This window comes from Ctenopharyngodon idella, chromosome 6 (genome assembly GCF_019924925.1).
Source record: "Ctenopharyngodon idella isolate HZGC_01 chromosome 6, HZGC01, whole genome shotgun sequence".
In the NCBI taxonomy this organism is placed as follows: domain Eukaryota; kingdom Metazoa; phylum Chordata; class Actinopteri; order Cypriniformes; family Xenocyprididae; genus Ctenopharyngodon; species Ctenopharyngodon idella.
Window position 1 is genome coordinate 4,166,927 of NC_067225.1, and position 22,252 is coordinate 4,189,178.

At 39.0% G+C, this 22,252-nt stretch overlaps 1 protein-coding gene across 1 annotated transcript; it reads left to right on the forward strand.

Moving 5' to 3' along the window:
* Window positions 1–485: 485 nt before the first annotated feature.
* Window positions 486–18,943, forward strand: LOC127514405 (vitamin D3 hydroxylase-associated protein). Its single transcript, XM_051897199.1, has 15 exons — window positions 486–800; window positions 1,534–1,647; window positions 3,127–3,267; window positions 3,358–3,491; window positions 4,575–4,781; window positions 5,591–5,631; window positions 5,719–5,843; window positions 5,936–6,061; window positions 13,431–13,528; window positions 13,911–14,010; window positions 14,132–14,175; window positions 14,814–14,853; window positions 15,286–15,394; window positions 16,507–16,652; window positions 18,217–18,943. Exons 1-15 carry the CDS (start codon window positions 588–590, stop codon window positions 18,355–18,357), a joined length of 1,779 nt encoding a protein of 592 aa, XP_051753159.1. The 5' UTR covers window positions 486–587; the 3' UTR covers window positions 18,358–18,943.
* Window positions 18,944–22,252: the final 3,309 nt, after the last annotated feature.

The following is a 22,252-nucleotide window of genomic DNA, read 5'->3' on the forward strand; positions in this document are numbered from 1 at the left end:
GAGACGTATGTAATATGACATATTTTTCACATTTAAATACTGCTAGTGTTGATCTGCGTTGCATTGTAAATGCTTTTGGTGCCATCTGTTGGCTTGAAGTATACATGTCAGTTGAACCAAATACAATATAAAGAAATAAAAACAAGTTAAATATAGAATGTTTAAATGCATGTTACATATGATATGCCACCTACATGCACATAAGGATGTGTATTACAGAACGCAAATTTAACTAGGTCTGCATTGCCTAATTAATATTCATGAGTTAAGAGATATTCTTATAGACATGAAGATGGAAAACTCTGGGTTTAAAACTTGTCGAAAATAAAGGTAAAGAAAAAAGAATTTCTTAGCAAACAATCGAAATAATGGCAGTAAACGTAGCCATTCTCCCTGTCAGGATCTTTTAGGCCATTTTGAGCGCACAGCTCGCAGTCTCCTTCTTACGAGGGGCTCTGATATCGATTACCACAGGAAATAGAATAATGTTGTTAGGAGTCCTTAAAGACACAGTAACAGCTAATACAATGACAAATTTCTGTCTGGACTCCGAAGTTCGCACTATTACAACACATTGAGCAGCGGTTATGGATAGTTTTAATTTGCAAGAACTTACTTCAGATATGAATATTAACTGGACGCCGGTGTTTGCAGCAACCGTTTGCGGTTCAGGTGCATTATTTCTCTTCTGGAAGTGGAGAACTAACCAGAAGATTCAGAAGAAAATACTTAACGCACGGAAAAGACGTGATAAATCACTCCAACTGGCTGAACAAGCGGTGCAACAGTTTAAAATACAGGTATAAAATCTAACATAAATCAATTATTACTGCAATATGCATGGAATATGCATTATGTATAGAGTAAGTGTTTATGAATATACATGTCAAAAGAAGTCATGGTTCCCACATCACTGAAAGCCTGAAATTATCATGTTGTCACACTATATTGTGTAAGTTGTTACAGTGGAATCTAACACTACTGAATAGAATTTTCAGCAGAAGTGGTTTCCATTATTGTGGATAACAAATATAATAATTAATAGACTATATTTAAAACAAATTAAATGTAAAATAAATTAAATAATGTATTAAATGAATTAATCATTCATTCAATCAATCAATCAATCCAAAAGATTTAAATAAATTGTTATACATTTAAATCAAAGGACACATTGCTCCAATAAAATGTGTCAACTTGTCTCAATCTGAATTTTATGGATAACAACCCTTGGTTTATCTTCACTATATTGTTGACTTTTGTCAAAATGTATGTCAGTGTGGTGTTATTGTGTTCATCTTAACAGATATTATATTACAAAAATAGTATGATACTGAAAAACTTTCCCTAAATATTTTAATTTAAGACAGTTGTTTGGAAACCAATATAGAAAACAACTGCTATAGAAAATAAGCATTTGTGTAACTGGACTTTTTCCTCAAGTTACTAAGATCAAGCCCTTGTGACAACTAGCCCCAGTCTCCCCTATGTGAATATATAAATATCTGACGTTTGCTTCTTGCATCTTTCCAGAACCCAGACTTTGAGAGCAGTTCCATAGTGTCTCTGTCTTTGCCTGAGCTCACTGGGAAACTCAAGGAGGGCTCCCTGCAACCAGATGCTGTTCTTCATGCTTTTATGGAAAAGGTTGTGACTGCAGCCATATTTTACCTGTCGATAACTTTTATGAGATTTTATGAGAGAGTTTATTGCCAGCTTCAGAGGTTTACAATTAACATTTTTATTGTAAATCTTTTGAGACATTGATCCATATTTTGCTGTCTTTTCTAGACACCATTTACTAATAGTTTTTTATTTGTATTATAAATGTCAGCTATAGTTTGAATAATTCATAACTAAGTAAATAAATGTCTCTTCTTCAAGAAAGAGAAGCTATATTCTAATTTCTAAAAATATAACATTGCAGTTATGGTATATGGCAGTTAATTCATTTGAATTGATTTAGACATAATGTGGGAAATCTGTATATATATCTAGTTCAGTCATGAAACTCTAGTGGGCACAGGCTGATGGTCCTTCACATGCAACCTGCAAGAGATCACATCATTACCACATGGCACAAACTGACCAACCTCTGCTGATCCTGCAGCCAATGAGATCGCTTGCTCAACATTTAAATAGTCTGGTTCAGTGTTCGCTGGAGGCTAGTCATGCAGTGCACAGAGTTCCTCTGAAACCCTCCACCTCCCCCAGCTCCACCTGCCTAGAGCTGCTACGGGATTTACATATGTGTATTTATGCAGCAGCAGCAGCAGCATATCTTACATGCTCACAGCAGCGTGTCTGTGTATCTATTAGCAGTAGCAAGTCCATACTTGCTTTGCAGCAGCAGCAATAATCAGCAGCAGCAGGGGAATCTAGTACGCCAAGACCAAATACATTAACATTGCCATATTCAGTAACATGCTAAAACTATTCAGAGAGTTGTCATGATTGAAATATATATATTTCAATCATATATATGCCAGGGGAGTTTCCTCCGAGGAGCAAGGGAGGCAGTGCCTCCTCAAAAAATTGGACAAGAAAATAATCCATATTACAAAAATCAAACAACGCAAATGTGACATTAAAAAGTGTATAAATCACTCATTTTTCTAAAGTAACACCGTCCAACAGCGACAACCGCAGGTTGAAAGTTGAAAGTTGAAAGCTGAGTCACTTGCCTCCCCTGAGCCCAATGAGTTTTAACAGACCCCCTAAAGTGTGTGGTGGCTTTGGTGGGTGGTAATTGAGAATGAACGGGGGAAAGTCATGTGAGAGGAGGCAATGCCTCCATCGCGTTATATGATTGGATATTATTGGTTTGTGCGATAAATGTAAAAATACAAAATAGAATTGTATTTTTTTTTTTTTTTGATGTAATATTTATTTAACCAGAAAAATGTGAGAACATTAAATGTAACTGGGAGATGAATTTAGTGTATATATGTAAAAACATTTAAAAAACTGAGGACTCCTCATTTCAGAACACCATATATGTATATATATTACTATATATTTAATTTTTTACTTTGGGTAAGCAATAAGGAGCGCTTATTGTTGAGGTCTTTTTGAGGGAAACCATTTGGTGTCACAAACTGAGATGTGTAATGTCGTACTTCAAAGGCTCTTGAGGTGAACAAGAATCTGAACTGCAGCACTGAGATCATAATGGAGTCTGTGGCTCAACTGAAAGATATCAACACTCAAAAGAAAGGTCTTCTGTATGGAGTGCCGATCAGCATTAAGGACAATGTTGCATATAAGGTAAATATAAGAGAACACACTATGATTACACAGGTGAAGAGAGGTGACTTCCTGTTTGCAGTGTACGTAACTTCCTGTTTGTGTGTGCAGGGTCATGATTCTTCATGTGGTGTGGTGAGTAAGTTGGATCAGCCTGCGGTCATGGACAGTGTGGTGGTTACAGTGCTAAAGAAACAGGGCGCAATCCCGTTCATCAAGACCAACATACCACAAGGCCTTCTCAAGTGAGTAGGGGGGGTAAGTGAAAATGGGAAAACCTCATAATATCAGATGATTTGCATGCCAAGACAAGCCATGGAAATGAATCTTAAGTCAATGAGAGAGTATGAAGAGACTGTGCAGTTAGCATCTCATTTATTGGAGCTTAGTCATTAAAGTTAATTATTTCATTTCATTTGGACATTGGAGGGGGAATTCGTATCCCATCATCCTTCTGTGGGATTTGTGGATTTAAGCCCACCACGAAGAGGCTAAGATTCGTTTGCATCTTTGATCACATTTTTGTTTGGTAATTAATTGACAAGAAAGTTTTTAAAGATTCTGTAAGACATCTTGAAGACATTTATAAAATGCCTTGCGCCATCTCAAGGTAAATAATACATTTTAATATAAGTTAAGATTTTGCTGTGTTTAAACAGTAACAGGGTTGATGTTTCATGATGTTCAGCCATTACTAGCCTTGTGTTCAAGGTCATGACACTACAATATGTTTATTAGAAATATAATGCAATGCTCATATTGTTCTACATTGCTCCAGTTTTCAATAATCAATTGTTTACTATAAAGTCAAGGTAACAGAGTTTATCGTTTAAGAGACAAATTCATGAAATGAAATGAATGAAATGAAAGTTAATTAGTATTTTTCTGACATTATTAATGACAATTAAGCACGTTTATCCTCCTTACTCCTTACTTAAATTGTAAACCACAGTTGTAAGTTTAAAACATGTCAGTGTTAATTTTTGCTGATTTTAATAAAATAATGAAGAAAAACTGAGAATTTGGGGGAAATGTGCATGTTACAACATTGTCACAATGCAAAAAATAAATAAATAAATAATAATAATAATAATAATAAGGGAAGAAGTAGAGCAGAAGAGCAGAAGTGTGTCTTAAGCCGTTTCTTGAAGGTTGTGATGGTCTCAGCAAATCAGGTAGAGGTTGACAGCTCGTTCTACCACAGATGAACTGAGAGAGTGGAAAAGTGACTTTCTGGAAAGTGACTTTGTACCTTTGTATCCAGTGAGACATTTTTGATTAGTTCAATTGTAACCAACCCAAACCCTCTGTATTTTTATCTACTGTAGTTATGACTGCAGTAACCCCATTTATGGGCAAACCTTAAACCCCTGCAACCTCCAGAAGACCTCTGGCGGTTCGTCCGGAGGGGAGGGAGCTCTGATCGGAGGAGGCGGCTCCATCCTGGGCCTAGGCACTGACATTGGAGGGAGCGTTCGTATCCCAGCATCCTTCTGTGGGATTTGTGCATTTAAACCCACAACGAAGAGGCTAAGGTTTGTTTGCATCACATTTTTGTTTGGTAATTAAAGGTACAATAATCGACAACAAAGATTCTGTAAGACAAATAACATCTTGAAGTCATTTATAAAATGCCTTGTGCCATCTCGAGGTAAATAGTAAATATTAATATATGTTGAGATTTTGCTATGTTTAAACAGTAACAGGGTTGATGTTTTGTGATGTTCAACCATTACTAGCCTTGTGCTCAAGGTCATGACACTACAAGATATTTATTAGTAAAAAAATGTAATGCTTAAATTGTTCTTCATCACTTCATGCTGATGATGATTTGATATTTTTTGTGTGTAAATTATGTATGATTATGGTCATTATTGGATAGTTATGATGGTAACAGGACGGATGCATTACATAGGAAAACAACTTCAGGCATTTTGAATAATGCATCATTACAAATTAATACATTTATATATAAAGAGAGAAAAAAGACAAAATACTAGCATTTGCTTTCATATGTTTTTTTTTTTCATAAATAAAATGAGCATATTTTCTAATATAAAAAGGAGAATTTGGTAACACAGGGCTAAATGCCTATAACATATTTGTAAATAATAACTTTATTGTATGTTAATGAGGAACACAAAAGTCACAGTAAATGTGCTTAATATCTGTGAATATTGTAATGATGCACAAACTTGATAGAATTTCTTATTTTATTCTTTTGATTTTGAAGTGAAAAATTTCTGTTCTTGACAGATTTTGTGAGATTTTGCTCTTTTGTTGTGCATATAATCTACTTGTTTTTTCTTGTTCTTGCTTTATTTTTTAAATCATCCTTGTTTAGTCTTCAAGGAATCAGTTCTTGCGTCAAAGGCCAGAAGTCAGGTAAGATCAGGTTTATCATACTGCTGGTCTAGTTTTGAACTGCACACAAACTGAAATATATGACATCATCTGTTTGCTGGTTTGCAGTGTTGTCCTCTCTTGGCCCTTTGGCAAGGGACGTTGAGAGCTTGGCTCTGTGCATGCGGGCACTGCTCTGCCAGGATATGTTCACCTTAGATCCCACTGTTCCTCCCATTCCATTCAACCAAAAGGTCCTGTATTAAATAAAGCACATCAAATGCCTGTTTAATGGTCAATATTGTGATATGTTATGTGAAAGCAGAATCTATGATACTTTAAACAGGTGTATGAGAGCTCAGAGCCCCTGAGGATTGGTTATTATGAGAGCGACGGTTACCTGCAGCCGTCTCCAAGCATGGCCAGGGCCTTCAGGGAGACTAAGGACCTGCTGGAGAGAGCGGGCCACACGGTACACAGCTACACCACATTGACAGTTGTTATGTAAGCCATTGGCAGTTTGTAGGTATATAAGCAACGGACATGCCCTTTTCAAAACATTAACACGCAACAAATAACCAATGTATTTGTAAAATTCAGATCACCCATTATGTATTGGACGTAACATCACAGTCTGAATGACTTTTAAGTTCTAAAATAAATAATTAAAAATTAAATAATTTTGACTAATATATATATTTAGTTATCTTGTTAGAAATTGAATGTAATTTTAAAATTCTACATGTATAGTAAAAAGGAAACAACTGCACACTCACTGAAGCATAAAGATTGGTTTAATATACCAACGTTTCGAATCATAGCCTTTGTCAAGGTATAGTTTAACAAGAATGGAGAATAGCATAGCCTAAATAGGTATGGTAATTATACACAGCTGAGAGCAATGAGATCAGAACATCCAATGAGTAACTAATTAGCAATTGGATTCAAACATGAGAAGTAACAAACTCAACAAATTAAACTATACAAGCAAAATATAAAAATAAAATTACAATCCAGCAAATTCATTTTAACATCCACAAAACATTTTACTGAAAACAAAAACATCAGAATAATCATTAAAACATTAAATAGTAAACCGATTAAAAATGAAATGCTGACATGAAAAAAATATTGGAATCAAGTAAATCACAAAAAGCTACAGAAAACAACTTAAATCAAAATCAACATTTAAACCATGTGGAGTCATGGTTTTTAGTTTATGAATCCAGAAAGACTCCCGTTTGAGTAGAATTTGGTCCAAATCACCACCTCTCCTCGGTGAAGATACCTCGATTCCTATATAACGTAATGAAGTAATAGGATGATTAAAATCAGTGAAATGTACTGCCAATGGATAATTCTGTAATGATGGGTCGACAGAATGTGGATCCATTTGCAGCTATTTTATTAAAAGGACTTACAGAATAGACAGGGCAAAGGCAGAGGCATAAACAGGGACAGGCAATGGTCGAGGCAGGCGGCAGACAAACAGAATCAGGGTACAGGCAAGGATCAGGGCAGGCAGCAAAACAATCACAGTCCAGGAAACAGGCAAAGATCAGGGTAGGCAGCAAAGGGTCGCAGGGAATAAACAGTCCAATCGATAACAGGTAAACAGTCCACAGAAAAACGCTCAGAAATGATCACCAAGGCAAATCAAGACTTCGCGATGTGTGAGTGTGTGTGTGTGTGTGTGTGTGTGTGTCTTAAATAGTGTGAGTGTGATGCGGTGCAGGTGTGTGTGCAATCAGTCCCAGGAATGAGGGCCCATGGGAAACGTAGTCCGAATGAGAACTGATCAGTATTCCGGAGGAAGGGCCGAGGGAGCCACATTCGTGACAGAGCCCCCCCCCCCCCCCCGTGAGCGGCTCCAGACGCGAGGAAGCAGACACCGGGGTCTACCACGTGGTCGAGGGGCCGGTCTCTCCGGGTGCGTCCGATGAAATTCCTCTGTGAGTGAGGGGTCCAGGATATCATCCGCATTGACCCAGGATCGCTCCTCCGGGCCGTACCCCTCCCAGTCGACTAAGTATTGTAGTCTCGTACCCCGGCGCCTGGAATCGAGCAGCTCTCGTACTTGATAGGCTTCCTCGCCTTCGATCATCAAGGGTGGGGGGGAGCGGACCTCGGCTCCCTCTGGCTCCCCTCTCGGACTCCCCGGCGGGTTTCAACAGCGAAACATGAAAAGTGGGAGAGACACGGTAATTAACAGGCAAATCTAAACGAAATGATACTGGAGTTATTTGTTTGATAATTTGAAAGGGCCCTACAAACCTGGGACTGAGTTTTCTGCATGGAAGGTCTCTAGTGGACAGCCAAACCCATTGTCCCACGGCGTACTGGGGATTGGGACGTCGGTGACGATTGGCCTGTTGTAAGTGCTGATGAGCTTGGTCCCAGGTTTCCTCGCTTCTTTGCATCCATTCAGTGACAGATGGTAGATTGGATGGTTCCCCAGACCAAGGAAATAATGGAGGCTGGAAGCCCAAGACGCATTGAAAGGGCGTGACACCAGTGGCAGGTTTTTGTAGGGAGTTTTGGGCATACTCCGTCCAGAGCAGATAACGACTCCAGTCCGTCCGGTTGCGTTGGCAGTAGGTGCGTAGAAAACGTGTTAATTCCTGGTTCATGCGCTCTGTTTGGCCATTGGACTCTGGATGGTACCCTGAAGTGAGGCTGACATTGATATTGAGGTTTTTGAAGGTGGAGGACCAGACTCGAGATGTGAACTGTGGGCCTCTGTCTGACACAATGTCCTCGGGTAGTCCATAGAATCGGAACACATAATTGCAGAGAAGCTCGGCCGTTTCGAATGCTGTGGGGAGCTTGGCCAGTGGTATAAGTCTGCAGGCTTTTGAGAAATGGTCGATGACTGTGAGAATGGTGGTGTGGCCCTGGGATTCTGGGAGATCAGTGACGAAATCAATGGCGATATGAGACCAGGGACGTTGGGGAATGGGTAGCGGTTGTTCTCTGCGTTCTCTGTCCGTTCCACCTCCTCATGCTGCCGTGACAGCGCATCTGCCTTGGTGTTCTTAGAGCCTGGTCTATAAGTTACCAAGAACTGGAAGCGTGTGAAGAACAAGGCCCATCTAGCTTGCCGTGGATTTAGACGCTTGGCGGAACGCAGGTATTCCAGGTTTTTATGGTCTGCAAGAATGGTGAACGGATGTTTTGCTCCCTCCAGCCAGTGACGCCACTCCTCCAGTGCTGCCTTCATAGCCAGTAATTCCTGATTGCCCACATCGTAATTACGTTCAGCCGCCGACATTTTCCTTGAATAAAAGGCACACGGGTACATCTTCTCTGGGTTACCTTGGCGCTGAGAAAGCACGGCCCCTATGCCCGTGCTAGAGGCGTCCACTTCTACAATGAAAGGGAGTTCAGGGTCTGGGTGACGGAGAATGGGTGCTGAAGTGAAACGCTCCTTTAGCTCCTGGAAAGCCTGTACTGCCTCAGAGGACCAGGTGAGACGTGAGGACTGCCGCTTGGTCATGGACGTTAACGGGGCTGCAACGCCGCTGAAGTTCCGTATGAATCGCCTGTAGAAGTTGGCAAACCCCAAGAACCGTTGTAATTCCTTCAGTGTGCGAGGTTGTGGCCAATCCAGTACCGCCCTCACCTTACTGTCATCCATGGCCACGCCCTCACGGCTGATAACGTAACCTAGAAAGGTTGTGGAGGTTTGGTAAAATTCGCATTTCTCAGCTTTTGCATATAGTTTGTGTTGTATCAGTCTTTGAAGTACTGCCCGTACGTGCTGAACATGTTCCTCAAAAGAGTTGGAATAGATGAGAATGTCATCTATGTAGACTATGACCCAGCGATTGAGCATGTCACGGAAGACGTCGTTAATGAAGGACTGAAAAACAGAGGGACTGTTGGACAGCCCGAACGGCATGACGAGGGTCTCGTAGTGACCAGTGGCTGTGGAAAAGGCTGTCTTCCATTCGTCCCCCGCTCTGATGCGGATTAAGTTGTATGCACAACAGAGGTCCAGCTTGGTGAAGTATGCGGCTTGTCTGAGTTGTTCAAGGGCTGGAGGAACCAAAGGCAAGGGGTACCGGAACTTGACGGTGATGTCATTTAATCCACGGTAATCAATACAGGGCCTTAACCCGCCGTCTTTTTTCTTCACGAAGAAGAACCCTGATGCTGCTGGTGATGTGGACGGGCGGATAAACCCTTTGGCTAGTTCCTCCTCAATGTAGGTTTTCATTGCTGCCGACTCGGGTTGTGACAGGGGAAAGATCCTGCCCTTGGGAGGCGTGGTACCAGGCAGCAGGTCGATGGCACAGTCACCGGGACGATGAGGAGGTAGCTCAGTGGATTTGTTTTTACTGAATGCCACAGCCAGATCAGCATATACTTCGGGTATGTTAAGTTTTCCGGTGTCAGAATCGTGGAGTGAAGCAGTTTGAACTGGCAGGGGGGTGATTTGTTTCAAGCAACTTTTATGGCAGTTAGCGTCCCATTGCACAATCTGGCCATCTTTCCAGGAAACGTGAGGGTTATGGGTTCTGAGCCACGGTAGACCAAGGATCACTGAGTTGTTGGGTGAGTGAATAACATAGAAGCGGATTTGTTCATGGTGAAGAGCTCCTACTTGCAAAGCGAGCTCGGCGGTGATATGGACTACTCTGCCTCCACCGATGGGCTTCCCATCTAGCGCCTCCACTGTCAACAGGGAATTACAGTCTGTTAGAGGGATGTTATGATCTTTGATGAATGAGTCTGACATGAAATTCCCAGCGGCTCCAGAATCCAGTAGGGCGTGAGTGGATAGATTTTTGCCATTAACGGTAATTTGAATTGGGATTTTGAAGCAGTTGGAAGAGTAGTTAGAGTGATGTGGAGAACTCACCGCTTTGGGATTGGAAGACTGAGGTCGTACGGGGCAATTGATCTTGACATGGCCAGCCTGGCCGCAGTAGAGACACAGGTGTAGTTGTCGTCTCCTTTCTCTCTCTTCGGGAAGTAGTGGGGTATAGCCAAGTTGCATGGGTTCCATTGCGGGACTGGCTGAGGAGGATTGCCGGACGGGGTGTCGGGTTCGTAGCAGGTTGTCAATGTGAATGGCCAGTTCAATGAAAGCGTTGAGCGAACTTCCCTCATCTCGGCATGCGAGTTCGGCCTGCAGTTCCAGTGTTAGGCCCCTTCGGAACAACAGCTTTAGAGTGTCCTCAACCCAGTTCATTTGAGCGGCCAGAGTACGAAATATCAGCGCGTACTCGGCTGCTGTTTGTTTACCTTGGCTGAGAGAAAGTAACTGATCGCCAGCGCTTCTGCCTCCTTCGGGATGTTCAAAGACTTCTTTAAAGTTTCGCAAGAAATCTTGAAAAGTAGAAAACACGGGGTTGTCATCTCTCCACACCGTGGTGGCCCAATCCAGTGCTTTGCCAGTGAGCAAGGAACACACAAACGATATCCGACTGGATTCGGTGGGGTACAGGAACGGTTGCTGGTTGATGAACAGGGAACATTGGAGAAGGAACCCCTTACATCTGGCTGGAGTGCCGTCGAACTTTTCTGGGAGCGCTAGGCGAGGATTGACTGCAGGGGAGGCCGCGAAGCCTGGATTGGCGGGAGCAGCGGGCGGCGGCGTGGCGGTTTCGGCAGGACTGAATCGGAGGCCTTGAAGCGTCTTCACCAGCTCTTCAGTAAGGGAAGTTAAGCGGTTGAGTTGATGTTGATGCACCGCAAGCTGGTTGGCCTGGGCAGTTAATTCAGATGAAATCTGCATGAGGGCTACTGGATCACTGTGTGGCAAAGTCTTCTGTAATGATGGGTCGACAGAATGTGGATCCATTTGCAGCTATTTTATTAAAAGGACTTACAGAATAGACAGGGCAAAGGCAGAGGCATAAACAGGGACAGGCAATGGTCGAGGCAGGCGGCAGACAAACAGAATCAGGGTACAGGCAAGGATCAGGGCAGGCAGCAAAACAATCACAGTCCAGGAAACAGGCAAAGATCAGGGTAGGCAGCAAAGGGTCGCAGGGAATAAACAGTCCAATCGATAACAGGTAAACAGTCCACAGAAAAACGCTCAGAAATGATCACCAAGGCAAATCAAGACTTCGCGATGTGTGAGTGTGTCTTAAATAGTGTGAGTGTGATGCGGTGCAGGTGTGTGTGCAATCAGTCCCAGGAATGAGGGCCCATGGGAAACGTAGTCCGAATGAGAACTGATCAGTATTCCGGTGATGGCTCCCTCCGGTGGTCCGGAGGAAGGGCCGAGGGAGCCACATTCGTGACAAATTCATATTTTTACATCTTATAGTACTACGATGTTCAGCAATGCGTGTTTTAAGTTCTCTACTGGTTTTGCCTACAGATTCTTATTGAAATCATCCTGTTTACTACATATTCTGTTTAATCGACACATTTGGCTACAAGGTAGGCTATTCTTTAAAGGTAACTGATGGTAAGAGTCCGCTCTCAATAACGTGTTACGAGCTGTTGGTTTCTTATAAAGATCAGTATATATGCAATTGTCAACACAAACTATCCAAGAAACTAATTTTATTAGGGTCATAATCCGTAGTTAATGTTAAAAAATCAGAACAGTCATTTAAATATTCATAAAAAGAAGTTAGTTGTGCAACATCACCCTTAAAAAGGCAAAAGCAGTCATCCAAGTATCTCTTCCAAATTAGTATATTAGAGGAAAAAACATGATTTGAGTAAACATATTTTTCTTCAAAAGAGGCCATATATAAATTAGCAAAGGAAGGTGCAAATGCACTACCCATAGCCACACCACGTCTTTGAATAAAGAAATTGTTCTGGAAGATAAAATAATTACGAGAAAGGACAATCTCAGATAATGTTTCAATACATTCATTAGAGGGGATTGAATCAACCTGTTCTGACAAGAAATGAATCATCGAATCAATGCCTTCTTTATGAGGTATGCATGTATACAAAGACTGAACATCAAAAGACACCAATAGTATATCTTCAGGTACTGGATTAATTGAGTCAATGAAAGACAACATATGGGTGGTACCCTTTAATAAGGAGGGCATTTTTTCACAATAAGGTCTTATAAAAAAATCCACAAAAGTGGATATTGAAGATGTTAAAGAACCAATACCAGCCACTATTGGACGGCCAGGAGGTGATTCAAGACGTTTATGAATTAAACGAAAACCCACCTGCACATTGTTACCCTCAGTGATTATATAAGATAAGGGATTATTCCTCAAGGTCTATTCTCCATTCTTGTTAAACTATACCTTGACAAAGGCTACGAACTGAAACGTTGGTATATTAAACCAGTCTTTATGCTTCAGTGAGTGTGCAGTTGTTTCCTTTTTACTATACAATTTTTCTCAACTAGCACCTCTTCAGGTGTGCGTTTGCTATTCCGTATTCGCTCTACTGGAAAATTCTACATGTAACATATTTTTATCAGAGCACTATGAATGTAATGTAATTATATGTATAGCATAGCTTAATGTATAGCATAGCCTACATACTGTAGATACATTCACTGTATTTGTTTTCATAGCCTTTAGTTTTTTTAGGTCAACATTGGGCATGATGTGGAATACTGTTTTTTAAATAATGGATTAAAATTAATTCTTTTTTTTTTTTAAATAATAAATTTTAATACACTTTAATAAATATTTTTGTGGGATTTTTCATTCGATTAATCAATTAAATAACTGTCAGATTAATCAATTGTCAAAATAATCATTAGTTGCAGCCCCAGTGGACCTAATACATCTGAGGTTGAAATGCTGTGTCAACGCATTATAGAGAACGTGTGATAAGTTGAGATCTGTGTACTTGAAAAGCTGGTCTGATGTTTTGGTGTGTTGTTCATATTTCAGCTTGTTCCCTTTCAACCTCTGCGGCTCTACAACGTCTTCCATGATTTGGCTCTTAGAGGGATCTTGGCTGATGGAGGTGGTACCCTCTTCAGTCATCTGTACGTCTGGTATCAGCATATTCACATGTCATGATTGATATCCATTAGGTCTATTCCAGTGTTTCTGGAATAAACACTGCAGTGACCTCTGATTAGTAATCACTCATTCCCCGGTTTCACAGACAAGGCTTAAGCTAGTCCTAGAATACATTGCATGTTTGAGCTGTTGTAACTGAAAGTAACTTGTACTGACAGATCTGTCAGTGCCATTGTTTTGTCTCAGGATGCACACCAGTAATGTTTTTTTTTTTTTTTTTTTCTAGTGAACGTTTATAAAAGCTACTTAAATGCCCTAATTGAACTAAGGCTTAATCCTGGCTTAGGCTAAGTCCTGTCTGTGAAACCAGGCCTTAATGTTTGTTTCATATGTGTGTGATTTCAGGAAGGCAGGCCCCATTGACCCATGTCTCCAGGATCAGGCCACCCTGTTGGGCATTCCAGGCTTCATAAAGAAATTACTTTCTGTTGTTCTAAAGCCTTTTGTGAGTCCTATAAATGTAGTGGTTTTCTGCTTCTCATTTGCATCTAATTAAGCAATCTGTTACATTCAAGGTAATATGTTTATGTTTTAAAACTGTTTTATGTTTGGATTACTTTCTCCAGTATCCACGGGTGTCTGCAAGTCTACATGCAAGTCTTGGAGTTGGGTAAGCTATAGATATTTTTTGTTTATATTAATTTGCATAATGAATGCAATTATGCTAATAAATCTTATTTTCTAGAGTGCAATTTAATTTGTTTACAATTCGTTTTTTTTTTTTTTAATTTACAAATTTAAGTTTTTAGAAAAATTTGAAATATTTAGAAATATACTACTATACAAAAGGGTGTCAGTGAGATTTACTTGAATCAAATTAATACTTTTATTCAGCAAGGATGAATTAAATCGATAAAGTGACAGTAAAGACCTATACATTATTACAAACATTTGTTTTAATGTTTTATTTTATTTACTTATGAACTTTCTATGCATCAGAGAATCCTGAAAAAATTTATCATGTTTTCCACAAAAATATGAAGCAGCACAACTGTTTTCAACATTGATAACAACCAGAAATGTTTCTTGAGCAGCAAATCAGCATATTAGAATGATTTCTGAAGGATCATGAGACACTGGAGACTGGAGTAATGATGCTGAAAATTCAGCTTTGATCACAGGAATATATTACCTTTTGAAATATACTCAAATAGAAAACTGTTATTTTAAATTGTAATATTTCACAATAGAACAGAACAGAATTGAAATTATACTATTCCTTTAATAGCATTTTTTTTCTTTCACAAGGTCTATAGCAGAATTATGGAAACAACATTCAAATATTGAGGTAGTATTTTATTATATTTATTTTATTATTAATATTATGTGGTTTCCATCAACACCACTGAGACTGTAGAAATGATTGTCAGCTTTATCAAGGGAACAAGTGCTGCAGGCACAAATGCAATAATCAGTTGCGTAACTGTGTTGATGTTTTGGAACTGGACAGTGTAATGGAGGCCTTTGGTTCTAACTGGTCATTGCTGTAGCACATGTGATGTGTTACATTATACACAGTTTTTGTTCATTTTCATTCCTGGAACCCTCCTAGGAAACATTTAAATGCCATCCTGACAAAAATGATTACGTGTCCTCATCTCCATGCAGTTTAGCAAATAAATTTTCCTGGCACATACTGTATATAAAACTGATTCTTATTCTGACATGATTGTATGTGTTTTGAGAATGTGTAAAATGTTTTCGGTTTTCTCATCTGAAGGAATACATTGATGAGGTGATCGCAGAGTGTAGGAGACTGAATGTGGACGTTTTGTTGTGCCCAATGCTTGGACCAGCCTACAATTTCCATTACTGTGGGCGGCTCAGCGGTACTTACCTCAAATTTACATTACTATTACATTATCTTTGTGCCGTAAACCTGGGGTCGGCAACCTTTTTGTCATGAAGTGCAATTTTTTTTTTTATTTGTCTTGTTAATCACTGCGTCACATCCCATGTCTCATTACTTTTAGCTTTTAATTCCCTCATTATTACTAGTTGATTACTAGTATTAAATTGTGACTAGCAAAATGTGCCAACCTTATACTTCCTGTTTTATGATTTACTTAAAGTTGGCATGGAACAGAAGTTTTGATTGACTTTTCTTCCCTACTGTGATGTACAGTGTTGGGGGTAATGCAAACTTGAGATACGTAATCAGATTACTTTTTCAAGCAACTAGTAAAGTAACGCACTACTTTTTCAATTTACAACAAAATATCTAAGTTACTTTTTTAAATAAGTCACACAAGTTAATTTTTTTCATTTTTTGTCTGACAGCTCTCATGTCCCCATGTTGAGAGAAATAAAGTGCAGTGGTGTTGTGTGCGCTGTGTGAACATGATGGTTATTGTAGTTCTAGATTATTGTAGTTCTATGTGAACATGCATTTACTTGCATGAAAACATTCAGTATTCCCCATAAATGAATAAAAACAGTGAAATGCAATCTCAGAATTTTATGCAAACCTGTAATAATTAACTAATTAAATTACACAGATATACTTTATGTATTTAATCTCACTTTATTAACCACTGTCTTTGCTGCTGACCTTCAGTGATCCAATTCAACCATACTAATAATGAAAAATTACATTAGATTTAGAAATAAAGTGTTGGACTTCCTCCTTCTGTATCCTATAGAGTACCTCAGGGATGACGTGTTTTTGTAGGCCAACCCGGAAGTTTATAATAAATACAGATAAATCGCTTATAATAAATACTGTAATATTCCATTAAAAATAAGAATGGTCAATTTTGATTTCATGGTAACTTTGAAAAGGGGCAAAAAGGCAGATGTAGATAGTGATTCTGTCCTTTTGAAATCATGCAGTAGGTTTCTGCGGTTTAATGTTACTTATTAACTCGACAGTAATGATTTTAGCATTACATAAGGCCAGCAACAGTCACCTAGATGCTGTAAATTTTCTCTGCTTCTGTAGGTGCTCTCAGTTACACCACCCTGTACAACCTGCTGAACTTCCCTGCTGGGGTCGTGACCGTGTCTACAGTGACGGAAGAGGACGAGGCACAGCTCAGTCAGTATAAGGGCATCCATGGTGACATGTGGGACAAATTCTTTGTTAAGGTACGTTTTCACAATGTAAGAACACTCAAGTTTAGTGGCACTAAATCAATTGGATGTTTTGTCATCCTTAAAATGTTGTAATAAATTGTGAGTTGTATGCCTGATAACCACAAGGAGGCAGCATAGTCACGATTACAAAGAAAGAATCACACAGCAAGTGACAGACTGGGATGTACTTTTATTAAACAGTCTTGGACAATGTGATATGTAAAACTCCAGTAAAGAAACGTAAAGCCATATATGAGACTGTTTAGACTGTGTATATTTTTGGGTCATTCTATGGAGATGGCCTGAATTCCTTTCTTTTTTTTTTTCTTTTTTTTTTTTTTTTTTAATATATCTAATAATTTCATTACAAAAAAAAATAAAATAATAAGCCCGTTTTTTTTTTTTTAACTATTACCCCCAGTATTCCAAAATGTGGTGACAGTTTTTGATATGCCTTGAAATAAATCATGCATTATAACATGGAAAAAATATTAATAATTAATTTAAAACGTTTTGAGGTTGAATGGTCAATATAGAAGGTATACAAATGTAATTGTAATTGCACCAACCACATTATTTGCTGTCAACAACTTTGTATTTTGTGCCATGAAGAATTGTTGTGAAAATATGTGCTATGTATTTTTTTTTTTTTTTTTTTTTTTTAAATATTGGGCTTGACAAGGCATAAGTGTAACCAAAATACTGTTTCTACATTTTCTGTTGAATCCTGTTATGATGTGACATTCCTTTTCAGAAAATCAAAAAAGACCAAAAAATAGAAAAAATTAAGCTATATTTAGGTACATTTTAAACTTGGTAACACTTTAGTATAGGGAACACATATAAACTATTAACTACGACTTTTCCCTCAATTAACTCCTAATTTACTGCTTATTAATAGTAAGGTAGTTGTTAAGTTTAGGTATTGGGTAGGATTATGAATGTAGAATAAGCTCATGCAGAATAAGGCATTAATATGTGCTTAATAAGTACTAGTAAATAGCCAATATCCTAGTAATATGCAAGCTAATAAGCAACTAGTTAAAAGACCCTAAAATAAAGTGTTACCTTAAACTTTAACTGGCTGCAATTTTGATAATAAACAAAACTAAAAATAAAAGTAATGTAAAAATTTTGCATTTGCATTAATTTTGCATTACAAATTCAAACCCATCAAATAATATCAGTAATATGTCATGGGATGCAAATGGGGCACAAGTAACACAGTTTTCTGAAAATGACCCGTGTGTGTGTGTGTGTGTGTGTGTGTGTGTGTGTGTGTGTGTGTGTGTGTGCGTGCTCTTGGTTCAGGTAAACTCTACACAATGGGGACAAAATGTCCTTGTGGGGACTATTTTTGTTCCCCATGAGGAAAACTGCACATCATATAGAATGATGTTTTTTGAAAATGTAAAAATGCATGAAGTTTTCTGTGATGGGTAGGATTAGGGGATAGAATATACAGTTTGTACAGTATAAAAAACATTATGTCTATGGAATGTCCACATAAAAACCCAACATTGTGTGTGTGTGTGTGTGTGTGTGTGTGTGTGTGTGTGTGTGTTTGTGTTTTCAGGCAGTGACAGGTGCCGTAGGTCTCCCTGTGGCAGTACAGTGTGTATCTCTGCCATGGCAGGATGAATTGTGTCTGCGCTTTATGAGAGAGGTGGAACAGCTCACAGCCAAGAACAAACTCAACAGGAAACATAATGACTAATAATGACTGACCTACGGTTCAATCGTAGGTGAGTTATGAACAGGCCTACACAGAATCTGTGACCACAGAAACATCCACAGAATTTGAACACATTGTTCATCGGGTGTTTTAGCTGATATGATGATGGTTTCAACTAAGAACAAGACTGTAGTAAGATGCAATTTTAGACATTTCATTAATTTTTAACATATGATTGTCCTTGAGTTTGTGTTGTTGAAAAAATGCTAAAGTTCATGTGTATTTTTGATGTTAAAACATATCAGATTAACATGCAAAAAATTACTATTTCTACATTTATATGTTGATCTGTTTGTCCAACTAGTGGCAGACAGGAAGAACCTATTTGAAATCAGTCTTCATTTTTTGCAATAACTTTTGGTGAAGATAGTGGCGTTGAAATTACACACTTCACATTTAATAACTAACAAATTACCACTATGTTTTAATGAAGCATGTCTATTTGCACTCAGTATAGAAGCAATGCAGATTGTATTCTCTGAATGAGGATTTGAATGCATCTCTTCATATCTGTATCATTTTGTATAATTTAATGCCTCACAAATTCATTAAACTAAAATGAATCGGAGCTGTACATCACAGGTTCACTAGGAAACCATCTTCCTTGCTTGGCTGTCGTTATGAGATGAGCGCTGCTCGTTTTCTCTGCCCTGAATGATGACTTTGGTTGGAAAGGCTTTAACTGGACTTAATGACACATGACACCATCAGCTCCAATGTAATGTAAATATTTGTCTGTTCTGGGTTTTGCACACATTTTACATTCTTCATTTACATGAGTCATCAAGGATGGGAACTCATTAGGGACATTTTGATTTCTTCTCATTTTATTGTTCTCATTCCTTTTCCACTGAAATGGATCCTAACTTTAATTCTGGCCTAAATAAAGAAAACACTGATTTAATAATGTAACATATAACACTATGTTCAAAGGTTTGGGATCAGAATACTTTTATTCAGCAGAATGCATTAAATTGATCAAAAGTGACAATAAAGACATTTATATTGTTACAAACAATTTCTATTTCAAATAAATACTGTTCTTTTGAACTTTCGATTCATCTAAGAATCTTGAGGAAAAAAAATGCATTGCGGTTTTCACAAAAATATGAAGAAGCACGGCTGTTTTCAACATTGATAATATGAAATGTTTCTTGAGGAGCAAATCAGCATATACTGTAGAAATAATTTCTGAAGGATCATGTGACACTGAAGACTGGAGTAATGATGCTGAAAATTCAGCTTTGATCACAGGAATAAATTGCATTTTAAAATGTATTCAAATGCAAAAGTTATTTTAATTTTTAAAAAAAAATTACTGTATTGTTGATCAAATGCATCCTTGGTGAGTATAAGAGACTTGTTACAAACCCCAAACTTTTGAAGGGTAGTGTATGTGCCCTGAAAACCGGCCCTTGCCTTTTGGTTTTCAATTTTCTCAGCAGTTAGAGAGTAATCAAAAGAGCCGAGTCAAAAGAATGATTCGTTCACAGAAAGAGGGAAAGTTTTACCTCACAAAGAGCAACTGTATGGCATCGAGAACGTTGAACATAGCACAGTCATATGGATTATTTTAAGATGATTTTATGGTGTTTTACATCTTTTTTCACTTCAGCCCCCATTGATTGTAATTGGTAATTACAAAACAATATTTGAAATTTCATCATTTCGACTACCTTGGTAGTAACCCATACCACTGTAGCACATGGTCTCTCAACTCTGACCTTCGAAATCCACTGTCCTGTAGAGTTTAGCTCCAACTCTAATCAAACACCCCTGAACAAGTCAGTCAAGGTCTTTAGCACTAATTAAACTATAATGTATCAGTTGGTGGGAAAATCAGATTTCCCTCTCTTTGTGCATGATTGTTAAGGTTAGTCAAGATTACTTAGAAAGTTACAGGCAGGTGAGTTTGATGAAGGTTGGAGCTAAACTCTGCTGGAAAGTGGACGTTGAGAGCAACATGGTGGCGAGGGTTTCTGAAGAGAAAATGTAGTTTTGAGATTACAAGCAGTGGAGAAAACTATGTGCAGATGTTTCAGGCATGTACAGTACACAGACACCTCACTGAAACTTGAAAAGTATGTCTGGCTAGGCACGTACCGCCGGATTTGGGGATAACGATGATTGTAAAGATTCTGCGATTCAACAGTCCAGTGATTCAGGTTTTGGCGGCTTTTGGGGCTTTTAAGCATCGCCTCTGGACAAGATTCTCTTTTCTCCTGCGCCGTTCTGCTTCTTTTCTTCTTTTCTTTCACCGTGTCTTTTTTCTTCTTCTTCCTCTACGTCACACCACCCCCCACAGCGCTTCTGCTACGTTTGAGTTTTCCTTTCTTTCCTTCCGCGGTGAGCTCGCCCGAAGCCCTTATAGCCAAATTGGTTTACATTGGGGAGATAAATGCTCTGCAAATGCGCTTAAACACATACAGTAAAAATGCAGACAGTGCGTATCGGGATTACCGACCAAGTCAGAAGGCGGAAAAGAGAGCCGCTGCTTGCCGAGTCTGTCTCATCCACTTTCAGGAAGAGCAGAGGAGGATTTAGCATATCCTTGCCTGTCAGTAATTCCTGGAATTATATAACGCCATGGCAAGAATAAAAGTCCGGCGGTATTGTGAAAGTATTGTTTTGCAGGGCTGGCAGAGTGAGTCGTCGGGCGGGTCAGATGGAAGGGGTAAGACTGCAGAGTTTTCAAGTGAGAATCCTGTCGAGTGGAATTATGGGAAATCTGCTTTAAACCTCTAAAGTGAGGAACGAATTCTGCTGAGCGGCTTCTTCTGTTGTCTTAACACTGAGAGCGGTGGAGGAGTTTGATGCTTCACGTCACTGTTACAGAGAATGTTTTGCCAAAGTGGCCATGTTCAGTTTTCTGCTGGTCGAGTCATTGAATTCAGTGACTCAAGTCTGAATTTAATAGTGCACTCAGTCATATTAGGAGCCTAATAAAAGGTTTATTTACATGGATAGGGTCAGCCTCATGGAGGCAAACATGTTGAGATCATGTGACCAGCCAAATACCAGAGGTGGAAGTAAGGAATTACAACTACTCACGTTACTGTAATTAAGTAGTTTTTTTTTGGGGGTACTTACACTTTTTTGAGTATATTTTTAGGGCCCGAGCACCGATGGTGTGAGGACCCTATGGAATTGCTCCGTTTCCTTCTTCTTCTTCTTCTTCTTCTTCTTCTTCTTCTTCTCCAAAATGAAATGCATTTTTGAGGGCCTAAACATGCTCAAAAACTCATGAAACTGCACACACTTCAGAAGTGGTGAAAATTCACGTCTGATATGGGTTTCAGAATTAGATGAATTAGGCAAACTGTGATTAACTCCTCATAGAGATTTAACCAGATCAACATCATATTTGGTCTGTCTAATCTTAAGGCCTATTACATTGCATTACATTGCAAAGATCTTGAGTTTTCTTTGAAGGGCGTGTTCGTGGCGGCCTTACGAAGTTTAATGTTTCACCATGAAAGAGGAAGCTGTTGTAACTCAGGCATACAGTGTCCGATCTGCCCAAACTTCACTTGTGTGATAAGAGTCCTGGCCTAAAGAGATCTATATGCCAATATTCAGTTAGTCATAGCGCCACCTGCTGGCAACAGGAAATGGCATGCTTTGCACTGTAATAAACTCCCAGAAACACATTTGTATATGCCATGATGTACCAAACATGCTAGAAACATGGTAAATCGTGCAACACTTGGCTAAGTGCTAATGTATGCGATTAACGCCATGAAAAAAGAAGTTGTTGTAACTCAGGCATACAATGTCTGATCTGCCCCAAACTTCACATGTTTGATAATAGTCCTGGCCTTAAGATATATACATAGCAATATTCAGTTATAGTCAAAGCACCACCTGTTGGCAGAAG

Bases quoted from the DNA above. Each gene is read 5' to 3' on its own strand.
- LOC127514405 (XM_051897199.1), top strand. From the start codon at position 588: ATGGATAGTTTTAATTTGCAAGAACTTACTTCAGATATGAATATTAAC. The intron at 801-1,533 runs GTATAAAATCTA...GCATCTTTCCAG, and splicing joins TGCAACAGTTTAAAATACAG to AACCCAGACTTTGAGAGCAG. The intron at 3,492-4,574 runs GTGAGTAGGGGG...TATCTACTGTAG, and splicing joins ATACCACAAGGCCTTCTCAA to TTATGACTGCAGTAACCCCA.